General features: G+C 47.4%; 10 protein-coding genes across 10 annotated transcripts; 7 read left to right on the top strand and 3 right to left on the bottom strand.

The window, feature by feature from the left end:
* Positions 1 to 4: 4 nt before the first annotated feature.
* On the bottom strand, positions 5 to 1,257 carry N7529_000096 (alpha/beta hydrolase; the record flags this gene model as incomplete). The annotated part of the gene is made up of 3 exons (XM_057235627.1): positions 5 to 477; positions 529 to 1,057; positions 1,099 to 1,257. 3 exons carry the CDS (start codon positions 1,255 to 1,257, stop codon positions 5 to 7), a joined length of 1,161 nt encoding a protein of 386 aa, XP_057102430.1.
* A 973-nt stretch (positions 1,258 to 2,230) lies between these two features.
* On the top strand, positions 2,231 to 4,974 carry N7529_000095 (putative C6 transcription factor; the record flags this gene model as incomplete). Its single annotated transcript, XM_057235626.1, has 4 exons — positions 2,231 to 2,366; positions 3,245 to 3,888; positions 3,939 to 4,669; positions 4,716 to 4,974. 4 exons carry the CDS (start codon positions 2,231 to 2,233, stop codon positions 4,972 to 4,974), a joined length of 1,770 nt encoding a protein of 589 aa, XP_057102429.1.
* Positions 4,975 to 5,602: 628 nt separating this feature from the next.
* On the bottom strand, positions 5,603 to 6,427 carry med7 (mediator complex subunit MED7; the record flags this gene model as incomplete). The annotated part of the gene is made up of 2 exons (XM_057235625.1): positions 5,603 to 6,109; positions 6,164 to 6,427. 2 exons carry the CDS (start codon positions 6,425 to 6,427, stop codon positions 5,603 to 5,605), a joined length of 771 nt encoding a protein of 256 aa, XP_057102428.1.
* Positions 6,428 to 6,611: 184 nt separating this feature from the next.
* N7529_000093 (phosphatase PAP2 family protein) lies at positions 6,612 to 7,722 on the top strand (the record flags this gene model as incomplete). Its single annotated transcript, XM_057235624.1, has 4 exons — positions 6,612 to 6,752; positions 6,808 to 6,901; positions 6,951 to 7,290; positions 7,353 to 7,722. 4 exons carry the CDS (start codon positions 6,612 to 6,614, stop codon positions 7,720 to 7,722), a joined length of 945 nt encoding a protein of 314 aa, XP_057102427.1.
* Positions 7,723 to 8,032: 310 nt separating this feature from the next.
* On the bottom strand, positions 8,033 to 8,830 carry N7529_000092 (putative alanine--tRNA ligase; the record flags this gene model as incomplete). The annotated part of the gene is made up of 1 exon (XM_057235623.1): positions 8,033 to 8,830. One exon carries the CDS (start codon positions 8,828 to 8,830, stop codon positions 8,033 to 8,035), a length of 798 nt encoding a protein of 265 aa, XP_057102426.1.
* Positions 8,831 to 9,889: 1,059 nt separating this feature from the next.
* Positions 9,890 to 11,989, top strand: N7529_000091 (amine oxidase; the record flags this gene model as incomplete). Its single annotated transcript, XM_057235622.1, has 3 exons — positions 9,890 to 9,940; positions 9,997 to 10,428; positions 10,484 to 11,989. Coding segments are annotated over 3 exons (1,989 nt in total), but the record flags the coding sequence as incomplete, so codon positions are not given.
* A 761-nt stretch (positions 11,990 to 12,750) lies between these two features.
* Positions 12,751 to 14,023, top strand: N7529_000090 (uncharacterized protein; the record flags this gene model as incomplete). Its single annotated transcript, XM_057235621.1, has 3 exons — positions 12,751 to 13,246; positions 13,296 to 13,729; positions 13,763 to 14,023. 3 exons carry the CDS (start codon positions 12,751 to 12,753, stop codon positions 14,021 to 14,023), a joined length of 1,191 nt encoding a protein of 396 aa, XP_057102424.1.
* A 1,021-nt stretch (positions 14,024 to 15,044) lies between these two features.
* On the top strand, positions 15,045 to 15,825 carry N7529_000089 (uncharacterized protein; the record flags this gene model as incomplete). The annotated part of the gene is made up of 2 exons (XM_057235620.1): positions 15,045 to 15,285; positions 15,338 to 15,825. 2 exons carry the CDS (start codon positions 15,045 to 15,047, stop codon positions 15,823 to 15,825), a joined length of 729 nt encoding a protein of 242 aa, XP_057102423.1.
* Positions 15,826 to 16,220: 395 nt separating this feature from the next.
* Positions 16,221 to 17,921, top strand: N7529_000088 (Zn(II)2Cys6 transcription factor; the record flags this gene model as incomplete). The annotated part of the gene is made up of 1 exon (XM_057235619.1): positions 16,221 to 17,921. One exon carries the CDS (start codon positions 16,221 to 16,223, stop codon positions 17,919 to 17,921), a length of 1,701 nt encoding a protein of 566 aa, XP_057102422.1.
* Positions 17,922 to 18,363: 442 nt separating this feature from the next.
* Positions 18,364 to 20,333, top strand: N7529_000087 (uncharacterized protein; the record flags this gene model as incomplete). The annotated part of the gene is made up of 2 exons (XM_057235618.1): positions 18,364 to 19,509; positions 19,569 to 20,333. The coding sequence occupies 2 exons, from the start codon at positions 18,364 to 18,366 to the stop codon at positions 20,331 to 20,333; spliced, it is 1,911 nt and encodes a 636-aa protein (XP_057102421.1).
* Positions 20,334 to 20,523: the final 190 nt, after the last annotated feature.

Below are 20,523 nucleotides of genomic sequence, written 5' to 3'. Positions count from 1 at the left end.
TTGATTAGTGCTTTCTCAGCCACTCGTACACCCGCTCTGCGATCTCAAGGTTGTTCTTTTCCATGAAGAACATGTGTCCGTTGCCATGAATGCCCTCCTTGCCTAGATCCGCGTACTCAACATCTACGCCAACCTGCTCCAGATACTTGACGGTGCAGTAATCGTATGGCGCATGGAACGATGCTTCGCCGGTAACAACAAGTTCGGGGATCCTGCCCAGGTTCGTCAACTGCTTCGCTGGGGACTTCTGCATGATGCACTCGTCGTGATCGGCGTCGATTGCTGGCTCGATAGTTGTCTCAATATGTTCGGCATTCTTGCCTGCAGACGGTTCGTATCCGATTGCGAGGTCAGTGAGACCGAAAGCGAAAGCCGGGTCATTTCCAAACGGCGGGCGGAGCGTAAACGGTGGACCAGACGGCTCGAGCTGGACAATACCCTTGACTAAGTCTGGACGCATGTCTCCGACCCTCCAACCTACTCAATCGTTAACTACTCTAGCAAGTCATAGTGTTTGGCTGAAAATACCGTATGCACCCGCCTGCGAGTGACTGATGATATAACAGTCGCCTACGAGGTCGACTAGAGCTGAATATGCCTGCGCATTTTGCTCTTCGCTTATGAAGCGGTCGGTCTGGAACTGCACCTGGCTCCGGTAAAAAGCGTCGAAAGTTGAGTCGCCAATTCGACCGGTGCCAGGCCATTGCGTGTGAAGCTTCGCCTGTGGCCATTGGTTGTCGTTGTTTGCTACGTCGGTGAAAATATCAGAGACATCATTGGGGGAGCCAATGTACCCCATACTTCCCTGTCCAGAAAACCAGAAGGAGCGACCGCGTGCAGGCTGGTCCGAGAGGTAGACTGTGTGACCTTTGGAGATAAAATAGGATGCCCATCCTGGCCGTCCATCTGGAGTATCCAGGAAATTGGTACCGGTCTGAGCGGCGCCTGCAATGAAGATAATGGGAAGTGGTGGGTTCACCGGGTTTGGCTTAGGGGAAAGCTTCTCGACGTAAATTTGCCCTATCATAGCCTCTGATGTAGAATTGGTTACATTGTCCTGTTTTCTAGTCTTAGGTACGCGTAAACCTTGTGGGAAACGAGACTTGCCGTGATGTTCGTGTATCGTCCGCCAACGTAGAGAACCTCACGCCGAGGAACGATGTCCCTAAGCTGGGAACTATGAGTTTGCGCATTGCCTCCTAGAGAAGCGACTTGCGCCAAATATGTAAGAGAGGTCAAGGTACGAAGGTTGACCATATTGACCAATCTTGCAAGAAGTGCAAAGACCATGAGCAGATAATTTATTATATCTTCCTAACGCTTCGGAAAAGACGTTTTTAAGGAGAGAAAAGAGCTCCAGCTCGCATTTGTAGAAGAGGAACAGCGTGAGCAAAGAAGTGTCTATGCCATTCGTCCTACCTTCGACCCACCCACACCGCCCCCAGCGAGCATGTACACCCATCTAACCGTTAACACATAGGAGCGTACCCAATTATTCCCTTGGTCAAGTATAGCATTACTAGCCTTAGAAAAGTGATATACGAAAATAATTTTTCAAATTTCGCAAAGACAATAGCTAAATTGCTATATGATTCATACAGTGACTAAAACAACCGTAGAAAACCGTATTCTAACATAATGATATAGCATTTTTATGCGCCTTAGCACTGCCTCATTGGGAAAATAATGCAGGAATGGATTTAGATGAGGACCTCATGGGTAGCCATATAGGTATGGGTTGGACATGGGTTGGGAATCGGCGGGGTATGGGTTTAGGTCCGCCCACCCATGCATGGGTTTTGCGGGTTGGGTTTTGGGTCGGAGGTTCGGACCCATTTGCGGAATTTGGCGATGTCTAGTTAGGCTGTTGAAATTCATTGGCCTCGCAACGCTACACTTGGTTTTCCTTGGATTTAGTTTGGAGGTTTCAATCAATATCTATATAGAAATCCATATGAACGGACCCAGGTACGTATCTCATTCTTAGGATTTCTCGGCGGTTTCAGTAAAGTGGGAAAGCAGTCTTTAATATGTGGCTGCCTGTTCGGACCCAACTCTCTTCCCTCTTCATCTTTCCCTCCAAACCCCACTGGACTCAGCCCTACAACATTCCAAGGCTAGATACCTGGTGAGCCCTTTTTCTTCACGGTATGCTCTTTTCTGGACATCAAGTTGACCTTCGATCTAATCTTGCTGGGATCTTATAGATCTACATCCGTCCATCAACATTATGGCCGTCACTTCTATTTCAGCTCCTTTCGACTACACCCTCTCCTCTAGCTCTGCAAGCTCTATTACAAAGCCTATCAAGCCCGTTACAAAGCCGTGCTTCGGATGCGACTGTGGAGATGAAGAGTGCGATGTCTGTATCTGCACGGTGATGTGAGCTACTCTCCGTCATGATTCACCTTGACATACCCGTCTTGTGGATTATCTGAGATTGAAATCAGTCTGATTTCATGGGAAGATGGGAAAGCAAAGGGCAACAAAGTACAACAAAGCATGGACAATGTATGCGGAACACTTTCTGAGATTGGGAGATTGTGATACTTTTGGGCCTTTAATTTAACTCATTCTGATTTCGGTAATGTAACAGTAAGTTCTCATTTTGAGATAGTATTCAGACATGAGCGCATAAATTCAGAAATAAATGTCGAATCTTTGACCATCAACCTACAGCTAACTATACTCCGTATGGAGTACTGCATACAAGTGTAGCAATTTCCAGGTGAGTTGATGAGTCAGCGGGAAACTTTCCTTTTTTTGTCAGCGGAACTCAGCGGAATGATTTCGCTTCAATGAGCTTAATGAGCTGAAGATATTTAGTTCTTCCAATGAATTCTGCATCTGATTCAGAGCCACGTAGGCGAACGGCGAGAGCTTGTGACTCATGTTATAAAAGAAAGGTACATCTCCAACCCTGAAAACCTCCTCATCGCTGACCTGCTCCAGATCAAATGCGATGCCACACTTCCCCAGTGTAATTGGTGCAGTCACCACAATATCCCCTGCACATTTGATAGAGTGGTGCAGAGAAAAAGAAAAGGACCTCAAGATGAAGGGTAAACGCGAATCCTCCAGTGTTTCGTTCAGATATCTGATCAAGGTAGACGTCCTAAAGTTTCAGGGCTATCGGAACGAATCAGTCGAATCGAACAGTTACTTGCAGAGAACTTGATGGCAGATCAACTATCTGGTACAGTGTCATCTGGATTTTCGAAGTACCCAGACTGACCATGATTAGTGCCTGACTCACCTCAATCTATTGAGGCTGCTACAACGACGAGCAACTCTCCTAATACTAATCAACCCCAAGACTCATCGTCCGTGCGGGTGCATTTTGCGGGCAAAGAGCTCGGTGTTATTAGTTTGCTTACTGGGACACCTTTTTTATTTCCAGAGGGACAGGAATGGATCAAAACTCGTACCGGGCAAGAAGTCTCCATCGACAGGCTCAGCCCTGCACGAGCACCGTGGGATAAAGAGCGCGGGCAAAGCTTCAATACCTTGCTCATGAACATGAACTCTCTCAATCCCTTTGAGCTCCCTGACCTGGGGACTTTGCGAGTATACATGGAGGCATACAAACGCTCCAAGGTCATGCGGCGCGTTTTCCCCGTTGTTGACCCGGTACTTTTCGAGGAGACTGTCAGTACAGCTTACAGACAATCGCTATTTAGTTTCACCTATGGTCAAGCTAGTGCCCGTGTCTGCGTCATTGCTTTCTTGGTTTTTGCTTCTCGCTTGCCTCCCGTCAATGATATTGTTGGTGCAATTAATATGCCCCCAATCGACCATGATTTACTTGCTACTAGGGCACAGTTTCTGATGCCACAAGTGCTGCAAGAGCCTGCTAGTCTAGACTCTGCCCAGGCTCTCACTATGTTGGCAAGTGAATCACTTTGGTTGTATCATTATAAGCACTGACCGGTGACTAGACTGTCTTCGAACTATCCTCTGGAAATATGCGAGCAGCCAACTACTATGCCGCGGTCTCTGCCCGATTGATCTTCATGCTTGGGGGGAATCTCAATGGCGGCGCAATGCTCGCTGGAGATTCACGCAGTCAGCTAAGACATCAACAGCTGCGCAATCTGTTTTGGATTTGCTACACTCTCGACAAAGACCTTGCTCTGAGAACGGGCCAACCACCCACTATAACTGACGAAAATTGTGATCTAACCCTTCCACCTGGGTATCTCGATCGAGCATTTCTGGATATCGAAGACGACGAGGCGCCGTACCTTGGTCCGGTATTCCCATTCGATTTGAGACTTAGCATCATCAAAGCACAAGCACATCGAGAACTCTACTCAGTCAGCAGCCTGCAAAAGTCGGATGCTGAGTTGCTCAAGTCTATCCGTGAACTTGACGACTGCCTAGAAGAATGGCGGCTCTCAGTGCCCCCGAAATGGCGCCCAACAATGTCTTTCTCTTCCGAAACTTCGGATTCAAATATGAGCATGCACTCTGTCATGTTACGCTTGAATTACCATTTATGTATGACTATCATTCATCAAGCGAGCGGCCGGTGCAAAGCATGGGTCCAGGGTCAAAGCGGCATGATGGACGGCGTGAGTTCGAGCATGGCCCTTTCAGTCGAGGCCAGTCGATCGAGCCTATGTTACCTTGAGGCAGCAGAGCATGTAGTAGTCGACGGAGTTTTCTGGTATGTATTGATTTCGACGGTTGAAAGCCATAGCTAATTGTTTCAGGACTCTGATCTTCTATCCCATGTCCGCGCTGCTCACCATCTTTTGCAGCATTCTCCAAAACCCATTAGACCCACACTCACGCGAGGATCTAGACAGATTGAAGGTCGCCACGGTTATGATGGAGCGGATCTTTTCGCGGAAATTGCCTGATACAGAGCTTGAACACTTCAGGGTGGTTGCTGAATTTATCATGGAATTGAAGCGGTTGGCTGAATGTGCCATTGACAAGGCGTGGGCGGAGCAGCGTGCTGGCCAATAGATTGCTTGATACTTACGAATAGACTAGAGCGGGAGGAAATGGGTTAAAACCACTAGAATTAACGACGACATGGATATGAATATTAATATAAAGTAATGATTGTCATTAAATTGGATTTATTGAGTAGACGAGCATAACAGTAATCAATACATTTTGCTTCGCACTCCAGGGCCGTAGTACGCAGTAAGAGCCCTCTGGGAAGATCCAGGGCCGGTTGGCATGCTCTTGTTCGCTCAATTTGAGGTAGTCGGTCCCAAACAGTCCAGCGTTGTTATCCGAGGTCGCCGATGGTAAATGGTAGTTAGAGCATCGGCTGAAGTCCCCAAGACAGTTTTGCGGTCTAGTTTCCGGAAATGGTGCGGTGTGCTTGGTGATGCAGCGGGCAAATCAGGGGTTGCGATTCCTTCAAAAACCTTCGGATGATACTCTCGTGGGAATCTTCTTGATAGTCGGGAAGATTTCAAAGAAATACCAAGGTGAGTTTGTGCTTGGTTCAGCCGTTCGAGGGCGTGGTGGACATTTAGAACCAAAGCCCATCACGTTTGAACACAAGGGTTGGAATTCTTCACGACTCAGTCCAGAGTCGCAAATTCGGTGGGTTGATAGATAGAAATATCCATCACTGTCCTCAATTCTCTTTGTCCAGTAGATCCCAGATCAACCGGGAGTGCTCGTCGGCCTTTGCTTTCAAGGCTCTGGCCTGGTCGTTATCCTCTTCTGACTCGTTGGTGCCTACAGCGCAACCCTCCGCTTGTAGTTGTTCTAGAACATTTTCAACCTCCGCTTTGACCTTGTCCATTTGCTTGATTTCCTCCCGGCTGTGGTTGAGCTGTTCTTCCATCATCGTAATGAGTGATTCCCGAGCTTGGTGGGGGCGGTATAGATTGAGTAGGTGGTGCGCATTGATGAACAGGTTGCGCAAGTCTTCCACTTTTGATTCAAACTGCTCTGGTGATACCGATAGAATGCCGACAAACTCGAGAAAATTGAGGAGCAGGGACTTGCTGATCTTGAGGAGATAGTATGCGTGGTTAAGAGGCGCGGGTTGTGAGTCTTGTTCAGCTGTTGTTACGGAGGGTTCTGGATAAAGTTGTTCGATGCCTTGTTCTTTTAACGATGGCAGTGCAGTAGACAGCTATATTGAAGTCAGCATTGTCGGATTCAAAGCTTGGGGTGTGGGGGAACCAACAGCTTGCAATTCGCCAAAGACACTGTACTGTTCTTCAGGAATATCCGGGGGTACAAAATAACGCAGCTCTGAAGGAAGATTTAGGGCGCGCAATTCTGACGCTGACCATTCCTTCTTCTTGTCTGGTCGTCCATCTTCACCCTTTGAAGCTTCGGCTTTGATCTGCTCCACCTTCTCGATATTCTCAGGCGTAAAGTGCTTCCATAATGGCGGTGGAGGTGCAAATGCTGTGTTGACAGCTCTTTGTTGACTTTCATCAGCCATTTTGCAAACTGTGAACCGTTGTACCATTTAAGAAAGTCGTAGAGTGTTGAAGTGGAAGTGTTTTGGCGGAGGCGGTGACTTGGTCCGTGCATTCCGCGTAAGTCGTTCAACCTCCGCAAACATGATCTAATTGATCCCCTGAAAGATCTCTGAAGACTCCGGGGATTTCTCAGGATTTCTCAGGATGTCTCATAATGGTTCCGGGAATGCCCCAACCCCAATACTTCAGCGGGTTGGGCTCACTGGCGCTGCAGCGCGATTTGCGCAACACTCATACGGCGCTGACTACATCGCATTAGCCTTCCTAGTGATAGGATGGGTTTTAGTAAGTTACGACATATGCTCCAGATTGATTGGATATTTCTTTAATAATTCAACAGATTCAACTGTTCGTGAACCCATTTCATCGCATGTTTTCTCTAGATAACAAATCCATCCAATACCCATTCGCTGTCCACGAACGAGTCCCTGTTTGTAAGTCAACTTGCGATTATACACTTCATACCATACTGATTAGCTATAGTGTGGTCTGTTATCCTTGCCGGCGTTATTCCTTTTCTCATTATACTAGCATGGTCCGCGATGCTTCGCGCTGGTGTGCAAAAGACGCAAGTGACGGTACTCGGCCTATTCGTGGCTTTGATGTTGACCTCACTATTGACCGATATCATAAAAAACTCAGTGGGAAGGCCACGTCCAGACTTGTTGTCGCGTTGCAAACCAGCTCGTGGTACGCCGAACAATGCGCTGGTCGCATGGACTGTTTGTACGGAATCCAACCAGCACATTCTACAAGAGGGATGGCGGAGCTTTCCTAGTGGACACAGTAGCTTTTCCTTCGGTGGCCTAGGCTACCTATCTATGTATGTCATTCCCTGTTTGTGAAATGCGCGTGGACTGTCATCTTACCATGGTGCACTGGCAGGTTTCTTTGTGGTCAGATGCACGTGTTCCGACCTCGGACTGATCTTGGCCGCTGTCTGCTGGCATTCTTCCCTCTTTTGTGTGCCCTGATGATCGCCATCTCGAGATTGGACGATTATAGACATGACGTATACGATGTGACGTGTGGAGGGCTTTTAGGCATGTCGATTGCCTGGTTCTCGTACCGCCGCTACTATCCGTCGCTGCGATCAGTCTTCTGCGATGTTCCCCACGACAAGGCTGATCTTGCTGGACCAGACGGCTTTTCCAAACTGGATGACGAGGAGCAGGCTCTCTCGCGGCCTTTTATTTCACGCGCTGGCCCCTCAAACGAAGGCTATCAGCTTCAGGATACGAGCTCACCACGATGAAATGAGCAATCATCAACACCATGTTTTTGATTTGAAATTTCCACATGCATTCTGAAAAGACATTTTAATGCCGGTCTTTGGTGACATGAAAAAAGAGAACCCCAAACTCGTAATCCCACGTAATATAGATGTACTATTGATTATGTAGTTATATACTGCGAGAACATATTGGCTGTAGTGGCAATTCTCTTCGATCTAATGGCTTGACTCTCTAAATTAAAGTACATGTTGCGACTCGCATTCTATATAACTCTTCATCTTGGTACTTCTTTTTCTTTCTATACTGGAAATTCAACCCCATCACAATTAATCAATTCACCACATAGCTGACTCGGGAGTTTCCAGTTTTTCTCGAGATTTTCTTCACAGTCACAGGGCCACACAAATCCGTCGTGTCGACATGTGTACCTCCACAAGGATACACTTCAGCACCGACAATATTGACGACGCGAGACTTCTCACCCGCTGGTACTAAACTGCGATCAGGAATCAATCGCTCTAGACCACGCGAGCGGAAATCATTTTCATCCCACCACTCGATTTGCACGGGTAGCTTGGCAGCGAGGATTGCATCCAGTTTCTTCTGGATGGGTTCTTTCCATTTTCCCTCGATCGAACCTTGGAATTCACACGCGGCTGAGTCGGGAAAGTGAGAGGCTTTGAGCTCATCGAAGTTTTCAATCTCCTTTTCTAGCAGATCACGGACTGCTGAGCCTAGGACGTGACCTGCAGTATGCAGGCGAGAGTATAGAAGACGCTTTTCGACATCGATTGATTGTACAACGGTTTCTCCGATGCGGATTGACGAGCCCTCCCCAAAGAGACCGAGGTGGAGCACTTGCCCATTGGTATCCATGCGAACGGCAGTGACCGTGAAATTACCCGATGGGCTTTTGATCACGCCTGTGTCCGAGGGCTGACCGCCGCCTTGGGGGTGAAAGATAGTTTGTTCGGTGACAATGACATCGTGTTGGTCGCCAGCGTCTTTGAAAAGTTGGCGATTGGATTCTTCGAGTGTATTGAACCGATAGACGCCTATAACACTAGTTTCAAGTGTATGAAGGCCGGAATCATGTTGGAAAGCTAAAACAGTACGAATTGAAGTCATCGTGTAAACACTTTCGAAAGTTGTTCGTTGTTTCGGGGAGAAGCAGTGCGGGGCGAAAAGGTGGGTTAGCCCAATACGCCCTGTCGACTACATGTCTATATGCAGAGAATAAACCAGCTATAATCTACAAATTTGATATCTATAGATTTACGAAGTTGGTTTTACAATTCTCTTATGGCTTAGCGGCCAGGGGTCGGATTCAATTATTTCTAAGATTGCTGCCTGAAGATGTCTGACTTGAGTCTGGCAAAAAATTAAATTACTTGTATTACTATCACAGAGACTACATATGTATGGTAAAAAAAGGACCATTGCGCAGAAGACAAAAGTTTGTGGCTGAGAGCTTCGATCGTGAATGACGTCGCTTCTTCTTTAATGTTGACGTATGGGAACATTGTATACATGCTAATGTAGTTATCAGCTCACATAGCTTCGTCAAATTCTCTCGCGATAGCCAGACGTTCAGTATTCCGTAGCTTGAACCATACCCGTGGACCACGATTGCATTAGGTCATGTCCTGAGATAAGGAGGATTGTAGTCTGATAGATCCCAGCTTCGAGATAAATGGATGCCTCTAAATGCCTATAAATTGGCGTTCAATGGTTGATGTGACTGACATCAGGAAGTCCCGACCGCAGCCTAAATGCTAGTATACACAGCTACACGCGTATGTAGGCATCCCAACATGTACGATCACATCGAGAGTCCACTATAAACTCTGCATTTCATTTCTCACAGGATAAACAAAACAAGACATTGAAACCAATGAGAGAAAACTAAAGTTCTGCTATCTGTTGGAGAAGATTGCGTCTGAGCCTTAACCCTTGGAGGTGAAGATGCTCGGTGCTCCGGCTAATCTTGACGTTAGCGATTGTCAGTCAATCGTTTCGGTTATTCTTATATCTTAGCGAATATCGCGCATTCTCCGAATCTCTTGGCTTATCTATGACTGGTTTATATATCCTATAGCTTTTTCCTTTTTCCCTAGAAAATATCAGATATTTATAACCTTGATGACTATACGAGAGTCTTGTTATCATTTGCCTTGAATATATATAATGTCAGACATGCACCCTTTTGATCCTCTGAGTCCTCAGGAAATCACTCAGGTAGGCATCGTGCCTTAAGCGTTGTCATACCCTCCTGTTGATGTTCCATGTTCCAGGCAGCTTCGATTGTGCGACAGTTATTCCCGGGGAAATGCCTAAATTTCCGCGTCATCACTTTGAAAGAGCCTCCGAAGCAAGACATGATAGTGTTCCTTGAGGAGGAGCATCTTGGACAGAAAACATCTCTCCGTCCTCTGCGGACCTCTCGTGTTGAGGTTATCGCTCGTGGTGACTCGGAAACAACCGAACTCATCGAGCTTCTGGTTGATCTCGACCATGCTGCTGTTGTTAAACAGGAGGTATTGGTGGGAAAACATTCATATATTGACTCGGCTTATATGAAAGCTGTCGAGAATGCTTGCTTGGCAGATGAGAGAGTACAGTCTGAAGTTGAACGACTGAAGCTTCCTCCAGGTGCATCGGTTGTGGTCGAAGCGTGGGCTTACGCTACCGATGGCATGAACGATATGTCGGAACGGACAAGCATGGTAACAACATCTTGAGGAGAGTAGATTATGTGTCCTGGCTAAACCTGATTGACAGTGTTGGTTTTATATGAGACTAGTGGATAATCCCGAGGCCAACTATTACGCCTATCCACTTGACTTGTGTGCAGAGGTCTCCGAGCAGCTCAATGTCACAAAGGTCTATTATCTTCCTTCTTCTGAGAGTGACAGTGTTCACAAAGAACCAAGACCATACGATTTTTGCAAACTTCACTCACCCGACATGAGTGAATATCACCCTAGTTTGCGACCGCCACCCCGAGCATCCACCAAACCCTACCAGGTTATTCAACCAGAAGGAGTTTCCTTCAAATCCGATGGGAATTTGTTGACTTGGGAGAAATGGACTATGCGGGTGGGCTTTAACTATCGCGAAGGTCTGACATTGCATGACATCCGTTACGACGGGCGTAGTCTAATCTATCGGCTGTCTTTGTCAGAGATGTTTGTACCTTATGGTGACCCTCGGGCTCCATACCCTCGAAAGGCAGCATTTGATCTTGGAAACGATGGTGCTGGAATCAACGCAAACAATCTACAACTAGGTTGTGATTGTCTTGGTCTGATCAAGTACTTTGACGGCTGGCACAACACCTCATTGGGAGAACCATTGAAATTACCGAATGTTGTTTGTTGTCATGAGCAAGATGATGGGATCTTGTGGAAACACACAAACTTCCGCACAGGAAATACTGCAGTAGTCAGGTCTCGTGTTTTGGTTCTCCAGACTATTATCACTGTCAGTAACTATGAGTATATCTTTGCTTTCCACTTTGGTCAAGATGCTTCGATTCATTACGAAGTCCGGGCCACTGGGATTTTATCAACCGCTCCAATCAACATTGGCGACAAAGTTGGCTATGGCACCATTGTTGCCCCTGGTGTTCTCGCGCCCTATCATCAGCATTTGTTCTCTCTTCGCATCGATCCTGCGATTGATGGTGTTGCAAACTCGTTGCAGGTTGAAGAGTCTGTTCCTTTGCCTTTCAACGACCCATCGGTTTGCAATTCTTTTGGAATTGGATATACAACAGAGTCAAATATTGTGGAAAAGGAAGGTGGACTGGATCTCGATTTCACCAAGAATCGTACATTCAAAATTATCAACGAGGCAAAAACCAACCCTATCACCGGTACGCCGGTTGGATTCAAGTTGTCGCCATGCTATAGCCAATTACTACTTGCCCATCCCGAATCTTTCCACGCCAAGCGATCTGAATTCGGGGCTCATGCAGTATGGGTGACTCGGTATCAAGATGACGAACTTTTTCCGTCTGGCATGCATACTATGCAGTCCCTCGGTGGAGAGGGTATTCACTCAACAATCGCTCAGCGAAAACATGATACTTCAAAATCAACAGTCCGACACAAAGATATTGTCATATGGCACACTTTTGGATCCACGCACAATCCGAGAATCGAGGATTGGCCTGTGATGCCGTCTGAAAAGATGGTAGTCGGGCTCAAGCCGGTCAACTTTTTCACAGCAAACCCTGGGCTGGATGTTGCCACATCAACTCAAGAGAACAACAAGAGCATTCTTGTTGATGAAGCCATGACTGCATTCAAGTGTTGTTCCTGATATAAGAAGACAAGATGCCATCCATGGATTGATCCGAATTACCTGGGTAGCTGTACGTAACATATTTCCTCTGCTTGGTGGGGCTTTCCTATCTTACCTAGGTAGCTGCGGCCGCTTTTACGAAGGCGCTCAGAGTCAGACTCACTCACTGAGTAAATTTCAGGCTGGGCTCAGACTCACTGAGCTGCTCAAATACATTCTGTTCTATATATTTCAGGCAGACTGTGAAAGCAACTCTGCGTCTCAATATCAAGTTCCAAACCTATATTGTCTAACCACAATAAGCTTTTCGACCCAATCGTTTGTATACATGACCCCTGAATAATGCAAGAATTCTATGACATAAAGATGCCCTGTCCAGCCTAGAGCTCCACCCCTGCATCCTCTGCCACACCCTTGTCCTCTGTCGCATCCATTTTCTCTCCCGCAGTCTTGTCATCCTTCATCATGGGGAACGTCAGGACCTCCTTGATACTATAGTTATCGGTCAGGAACATCGTCAGACGATCAATGCCCATGCCCCAGCCACCAGTAGGCGGCAAGCCATATTCCAAAGCCCGACAGAAAGTCTCATCAATCATCTGGGCCTCATCATCGCCCTAAGCCTTTTGGTTGGCTTGCTCCTCAAATCGCATCCGTTGGTCAGAAGGCTACAAATCTGTTAGTCTAAATGAGTTGTTATATTCAGAAGGTCCGATGACTTACATCATTCAATTCCGTGTATGCGTTTAACAATTCCTTGGTGGCGCTGTTCAAGATTAGTGGACGAGACTTCGAAATTTGCGACTGTAGCTGTAACCGGTAAACCGCACCGCACTGCCCGAGGTGAGCTCACTGTTGATGCTACTGAGCTTCCGATGCTGTTGTCGACTTGTTTCCATGATATTCCAGTTCATAATACCAAGCATGAGGTCTCGCCTTTCCCTCGCCATGTCCAGTTCTTGGCCGATAGTCCTACGATGGATATGATCAAGGCTCGCTCGGCTCTCACCCAGTGCCTGCGTTCGTTCTTCTTGGAACGCTCCTTTATGGAGGTTAATATCCCGATTGTTGAATGTGTGGCTGGCGGTGCCGTTGCTCGTCCGTTCTATACGTCTGCCACAGAGTTCTCAGACCGTCAGCTATCATTAAGAATTGCGCCAGAGCTATGGCTAAAGCGGATGATTGCTGGTGGATTTGACAAGGTGTTTGAGATTGGACCGTCATTCCGAAATGAAGGTACGTAATATATAAATAAGACATTGCCTAGCATGCTAACAGACCATAGGCTTAGACAAGACACATAACGCAGAATTTACGACTTGCGAATTCTACCACGCCCACGCCAACCTTGACCACTTAATAACCATAACTGAAGAACTGCTCGTAGGGGCAGTAGTCACAGTCCAAAAATTAAACATAACAGGCACACTCAACCCAACGACAGCCAACTTCACAGCCCCCTTCCGCCGCATCGACTTCATCACCGGCATCGAAGAAGCTATCGACCGCAAACTCCCCGACCTCGAAGACCCTATAGCCCTCGAACAAATCCGCAAAATCTTTACCGACCTCTCTCTCCCTGTCCCCGAAAATCCATCCCTCCCTCACCTCCTCGACAAGCTCTGCAGTCAATACGTCGAGCCCCAATGTATCGACCCAACATTCATCATCAACCCACCAAAATGCCTCTCCCCACTTTCTAAATCCTTCATCCACCCCGTAACCAGCTAACGCGTCGCCGCACGAGGCGAGCTCTTCATTGAGGGCAAGGAGCTGATCAATATATACGAAGAGGAGAATTCGCCGTTCGAACAGCGCCGCAAATTTGAGGATCAGATACGTTTCAGCAAGGACGCTCATGAGCCCGGCGAGGTCGATGAGAGTTACCTCGAAGCCCTGGATTGGGGCTTGCCTCCTACTGGTGGATGGGGGTGTGTTATCGACCGTCTTGTGATGTTATTTACTGGTGCCAAAGGCATCGGCGATGTCCTTTTGGGAATCTCCATGCTGTGACGAAACGGGCTGGACAGGTCGAGTAATGTTGACTTGGCTAGATTGTACGATAGTAAGATAAATAATATCATGAATTGTATCGGTGACCTAACGCAGTCAAGAGTGACAAGAAGAGTGTAGTTTGGCCGTAACAGGCTACCTGTCGCTGCGGTCTTAGACCGTAGCGTCAGATAGGGCCCGTCCGCGCTTCCTTGAAGGAAGGCAGTTTGTCTAAGACGAGCTAGCTGCACGAGGCAAGCAACTGACTCTCGCGATGCAGTTGTGGAGGCAAGAAGCCCTAAGTGATCCACTAATACAGAAGCTCGTTAGATAGGGAAACCTATAGCATGACCCTCTGATTCTCGTTAGGAATATCTTTCGTGTGCAGTCAGATGTATAGTAACACCTATTTCCCTGATACAATGTATTCAATGTTCATACCTAACGATCTCTTATCCTGTTTTTACCTCTTTCTAACGCACTTTTTAGAGCATAATGGTGCCATTTTACGTAAAAATAGTACAAGGAGATTCATTTTCGTATATAATCTAAGAAATTTAAATCTCCCAGGTTTCATAGCTACAGAAAAACAGAGGAGGTTGCGCAGTGCGCGGTCAACAAACTTTGTTGTGAAATTCATAACTACCTATCGTGTCTACAATAAGCAGGTAGGGCTCAATGTATGGCGGGGTTTGTGACCCGCAAAAAGCGTCGGGTCGTCTTTCCCTTTCGTCTCGTGGTGTGAACCTTCACTCCTTTTTTTTTCATTCTCGACTTCATGTCAGTCTTCTTTTGAAATATTTCCAACATTCACTATGACAGATCAAAGGGGGCTTTGTCTAAGCCAAAGGTTCAAATTCTACTATCTGTGGACTTCGATGCCGTGTCGGGTTTCTTGGGAACGGGTGCCTCGGCTACGACTAATTTAGCTGATTATAGCAGTGGTTTCTTCGCTGCTCAAGTTGGAGTGCCACGTTTATTGCGATTATTCAAAAAACATGGAATATCTTCATCCGTGACGTGGTTTGTGCCGGGGCATTCAATGGAGTCCTTTCCCGAAGAAACTAGAGCAATCGTCGAATCGGGCGCGGAAATTGGTTGTCACGGATATGCGCATGAGGGCTCGACCCAAATGACCGAATCTCAAGAAAAGGAGGTGATCACCAAGTGCGTGCAGCTAGCAACCGATCTGACGGGAAAGAAACCCCAAGGTTGGAGGGCGCCTCTCTATCAACTGCGAACACACACTATCCAAGTACTAGAGGAACTTGGGTTCTTATATGGTATGCTTGGAACATATTACTGTTATACTACTCGACTCTAAGATTCAAATAGATTCGTCTCTTACACATCATGACTCGTCACTGTACTTTGTGCCTAGAATGCCTGAGCCCAAGCCCATTGACTTCTCGCCCTCCAAATCTGCATCTACTTGGATGAAGCCTATCCCTGCCCCTGCAGCCAGAACTTCTCAAACTCTGGTTGAAATCCCTTGTAATTGGTACATGGAGGATATGACACCAATGCAATTCCTTCCAGCCGCAGAGAACTCGCATGGGTTTGTGAGTCCGATAATCATTGAACAAAATTGGAAATCACGGTTTGAATTCCTATACAATGAGGCCCTTGAGATGGCTATTGAGAAAGGTTCTGAGCAAGGCTTTGTGTTTCCTTTGGTCTTACATCCAGACACAAGTGGCATGGCACATGTGGTTGGGATGATTGACCGAATGATCTCCTGGCTCAAGCAACAGGGGGAAGGTGTTGAATTCATTACATATGGGGACTGTGCAGCGGAATGGAAGAAGAAGCATGATATTTGAGTATACACAAAAAGAAAGACTAAATCTCACCTGGATTTGATGATTAACAATCAAAACTCGCCAGTTGTTCAAGTAAAACCACCTGCTTCCAAAGAAGGCCTGATTGAATGGATCAATCGGGCATTCAAGCAAATCACAAATACAATCTATACTGCTCATTATTTAGTTCTAGTAGATTAAAAGAATATACTCCATATCTAGATACTTTAGCATGTATTCACCCATCTAAGGGAACTGACGGCTTTTGCGGGGTGGCTAACGATAGACCCTTATCGCCACTTGCGGGGACCACTTTTTTTTTTGCTTCTTCATCTTCTTTGATACATATTTCCTACATTGTAATCTCTCATCCTTATGGCCAGGGTGGATTTAACCATGTGAACTTGATTCATAAAATGCCACGAAGAAAAGCTGCCGACCGTACGGGTCCGGTCAAGACCCGATCTCGCGATGGTTGCAAAGAATGCCGAACAAGCCGTGTCCGATGTGACACTAAAAAGCCCATCTGCACACGCTGCTGGGAGAAGGGTTTGCCATGCACCAAAAACTTGGTCTTGAAATGGGAATCCGAATTTGCCAGTCGTGGGATGGCATTTGGTCGTGCTGGTGTTTGGAGTAAAGCCGGGGGTAATCAGCCCACACCTGGCTCGCTTTCTGCAAATGAAGTGCATCAATGGCGCCCATTGCCAACTGTTAGCTCTTGGGGGTTTATAAACAGCAGCCTTTCCACATTCGAACATCCAGATGAGGTCAATGTTGATTTCAACGAACTCAATGCGCTGATCTCGGTGGCTCAAAGCTCCAGAGACGACACTGATCAATTATGGTCCTGGCTGCAACATTTTCCACATCTCGCGGAGCTCACTACGAATTACAACCTCAGCCTTCCCCCTTCGCTCGCACTTTTCCCCGAACTCTCCCAGTCGGGACATGGGGAGTTATTTGACTATTATCTTCAACAAGTTTGTCCACGTACCGCCGCCAGCTCCACCTTTTCGTCACCATTTGCGTCGGTGATCTTGCCATTCTGTTTGTCTGCTTCTCCTACGCTTTTCAAAGCGATTCAGGCATTGGGGGCATGTCACTGGTCAAGAGTCAATCCGGGCTATGGTGCGATCGGCCTCCGCTACAAATCGGAGGCTCTAAGAGATCTTCGCCAACGTCTTTCGTCTGAAGGATCTTTGACATGCTCTATGGATCCTGAGGTTCTCGTCATTATGATAATGCTATGTTTATACGAAATAGTAGACAAATGCGACCAACAATGGACTATCCATCTCAAAGGTGCCAATGATTTGATCCGACTTCGAAGGAAACAGCAAACGGCACTATCTCAATCCACGGCACCTTCAGACCCTGTGACAAGTTTTGCGGAGCAATTTTTCGCCTTTCAGGATGTCATGGGCCGAACAGCCTGTGCCAAGGAGGTATTGTTTGGCACAGACTATTGGAAGCCCGATGAAAAAAACATCGACCTTTGGATGGGATGTAGTCCTGAATTGGTCTCCATTTTGGCCAAGATTACAGACATGAGCCGAACCAGGAGAGAATATACTTCCAAAGATGACAAAGAGTCTTATTTCTTGCGTGCAGCCTCTCTCGAGCGGCAGCTAGAGAACTTGGTCCAGGAGGTGGGAGAGGGTGATGATGAAGTCCTTGCACTTGTTGCAGATGCAAAACGGCTTGCAGCAATGTTGTATTTACACTGCGCCCTATATGGATCTGATCCCACCACGCCATTGGTGAAGAGTTATGTGCGCCAGATTCTACGACTCATATCAAATCTTCTCGACCGCGAGTCGCTAGCCAATGTGACATGGCCAGTCTTTGTGGCAGCCGTGGAACTTGACCCATCTGATGACGAAATCTTCCCGGGCTCTGAAACCGACTCGACCTCGGGGCGGGCGATTGTGCTACACTCGTTGGCAACAATGGCTGATTCAACAATCTCCAACATTGCAAGAACACGGGCTGTGATTACCAAATTATGGCAGACCCGTGATTCTGATTTAATCAAGGGGAGTTCCCCACAAAATGACTGTAACGATTGGGAATGGCATGTGGTGCCTATCAGTAATGCCATGAGTCTGGCGTGAGATGAACATTAGGGCTGAAATGCAATGTACAATAAGCAAAAGATGTTTGATCAAAACTCAATCACATCTCAGAATAATCAACTACTTAATTGATTCTTAATTAAAGAGATTAAAATCACTTAACCATGAACAGTGTAATAATCTATATAGATCTGTAGATAGGTATTCAATATTACGTAGGACTATAAAAATGTCCGGATCGGGTTAGTGTATCATCTGATCTCGTTAACCGCCTGAAGACCAGCGACTTGCAGCAATGTACGTATGTATTTCTCTCAACAATCAAAGAGTTCTGTATTTATTACCAGGAGGCACAGTTACCAGTGCTCCCAGGGCCTCAATTGTGGGCTTAAGTCTACAATTCAACTTTGTCGTCGTTCAGCGATGCCCTGTCGATTTGCGCCTTACACTCTATATCGCTAATTCAGATCAGAGTGACCTAATGGCTGAGGTGCGACCCTCAGCGCCCGGGCGCAGTGTATCGGTCCACGCATATGAGAGCAAACTTAGCCAACAACTCTCCCAACCTCATTCATCTGATTTAGGTCAACTTGCACCATCGCATTCACATTCGCCGCGTTCACCAAAGACGCGTTCATTATCTGATGCGTCCAAACCCACATCTGCCACTCAGCCATCTACTGGCGACCTAAGCCGGCCACTAAGCAAAGACGAGAATGTGACTCCTGCCCTTCCTGCAACACCGAGACGATCAAGCCTGCCTCATTCGAACTTATCGCTGAACCTGTCTTCCAAGCCCACCGTGTCGCCATCACTCACAAACCGTGCTCCTCTCTCTCCAAAACTCGACCCTTCCCATACCTATGGATCACCAGGATCTGTTCTCCCTCGACGATCCCGAGGCCTAGATTTCTCCCGCGCATGTACAAACCTTCACCATTCTACCCTCGCCGAATCGTCCCCAGATTCATCTCCAACCGTTGGAGGGCGGGGCATGGCGATACCACAACGACGCGGATCACCGAGCGCGACCTCCAATCCCCCTTTCTCTACATCAGGTCCGGTCGAACGTACTGCCATATCAAGCTCCATGTCCAGTGTTAACATGATGGAGTCGGATACAAGTAGTAGTGAGGAGGAAGACGAGACGATGGGTGATCGCGATGACATGATTATCAATACACCACAGGCGACGCGCATTGGTGGGCCAAGTCCATTTGCCGGCAATTTACAAAGCCCAGGGAACGAGTGGATGGGAGGGTATTCACAAGCTGCTGCCAGCTTGATGAGCTTCCAACGTGCGCGCTTCCGTAAAGGTCGCAGTCGTCATAGCTCCAGCAGTGCGAGCGGAAATAGTTCCAAGCCTAGTCCAACCCCTCACTCTCCGCCCATCATGAAGAGCGTGGAGCACTCCACCGGAGGTTACTTTGCGCCTCGACCGAACGTGAATGCACGTAGAGAAAGCATCAGTCTCGTTACCCGCGACCTACGATTATCCGATATGAGCGATGACGGTGAGAGCCGCACTACGCGAAGTGGAAGTCCTATTCCCAAACAAAACTCAGAAGGCGGCGGCGGACCATGGGGAGTCATTCGTCGTGCCGTGACCCGACGGGGAAGTTTACTAGTAAGTTTGTGCCATTGTGCTTTCCATTGTGAACAACATGAGGCTGACTCTTGCGACAGCCCAAAACCAAAACGTTTGCGCGTATACGTGCCGCTCTTATGGAGGAAGGTGCTCCGGTCGATAGCGATATGAAACGTGAGGCAGAAGTCGTCCGGCAGGTCCGCGACACTGAACCCGAACCAACACCTGCTCTGGGTGAATTTCCATCGCTGCAACCATCTACATCACTCGATTCGCAACCAACAGACGAGACAGCGGCCAAGGCAGGCATGGACACGCCATCCAAAGCCAATTTCAATAAACAAGCCAGTCGCAATTCGGGTGGCGTTGAGTTCTGGAACTCGTTTGATGGGCGATACCGGACTCCACCACCCGCGCGTCAGGGAGGTCCCTCATCTGTGGCAGATGATGATATCTCCATGGATATGACTCCGTCCACGACCGTTGGCTCTGTCACCGCAGATTCGTTCAAACCTCGTTCTCGTTCCTCCACACCGCATGCACCGGGCATGCCGAGCATTGGAGAGATTTGTCGCAAACGGCGTCGCGATGATGACTTCGATCCAAATCTCTTCAAACGTCGTGCTGTTTCGCCTAGTGTGAGCGCTCAGAGTAGTCCGGTAATGACCCATTCACATAATATCAATGACATGGGACCGAACATATGGGGTCCGCCGCCAAAGCCTGGCCTTGGTGCGCCGTTCTCGGAACGATCAAGTACTGATTCTGGTCATCGGACAACTCCTCATGGGGGCACGAAACGCGTCGGCCTACAGGGAATGACTGAGGCCAGCGACGGTTTCATGAATATGAGCATTGATTGAAATGGCCCTGGTTTTTCTTGGTTTGTTTTGGGGGGAATTTATGGTATTGGCAGCGGTTATAATTCGAGGTTTTCAAGCATATGGCGTTGGGGAAGAAGATATTCACACTCGTTATTCCAGCGTTTTTAAGATACCTCCAAATGTTATTCTCTTTCAAATGATTCACAACAATCTCTATCAAAATATCAAA

This window comes from Penicillium soppii (assembly GCF_028829465.1).
Source record: "Penicillium soppii strain IBT 18220 chromosome Unknown utg000001l, whole genome shotgun sequence".
NCBI lineage: Eukaryota > Fungi > Ascomycota > Eurotiomycetes > Eurotiales > Aspergillaceae > Penicillium > Penicillium soppii.
The sequence above is the reverse complement of the archived record's forward strand: the minus strand, read 5'-3'. Positions and strand labels throughout refer to the sequence as shown.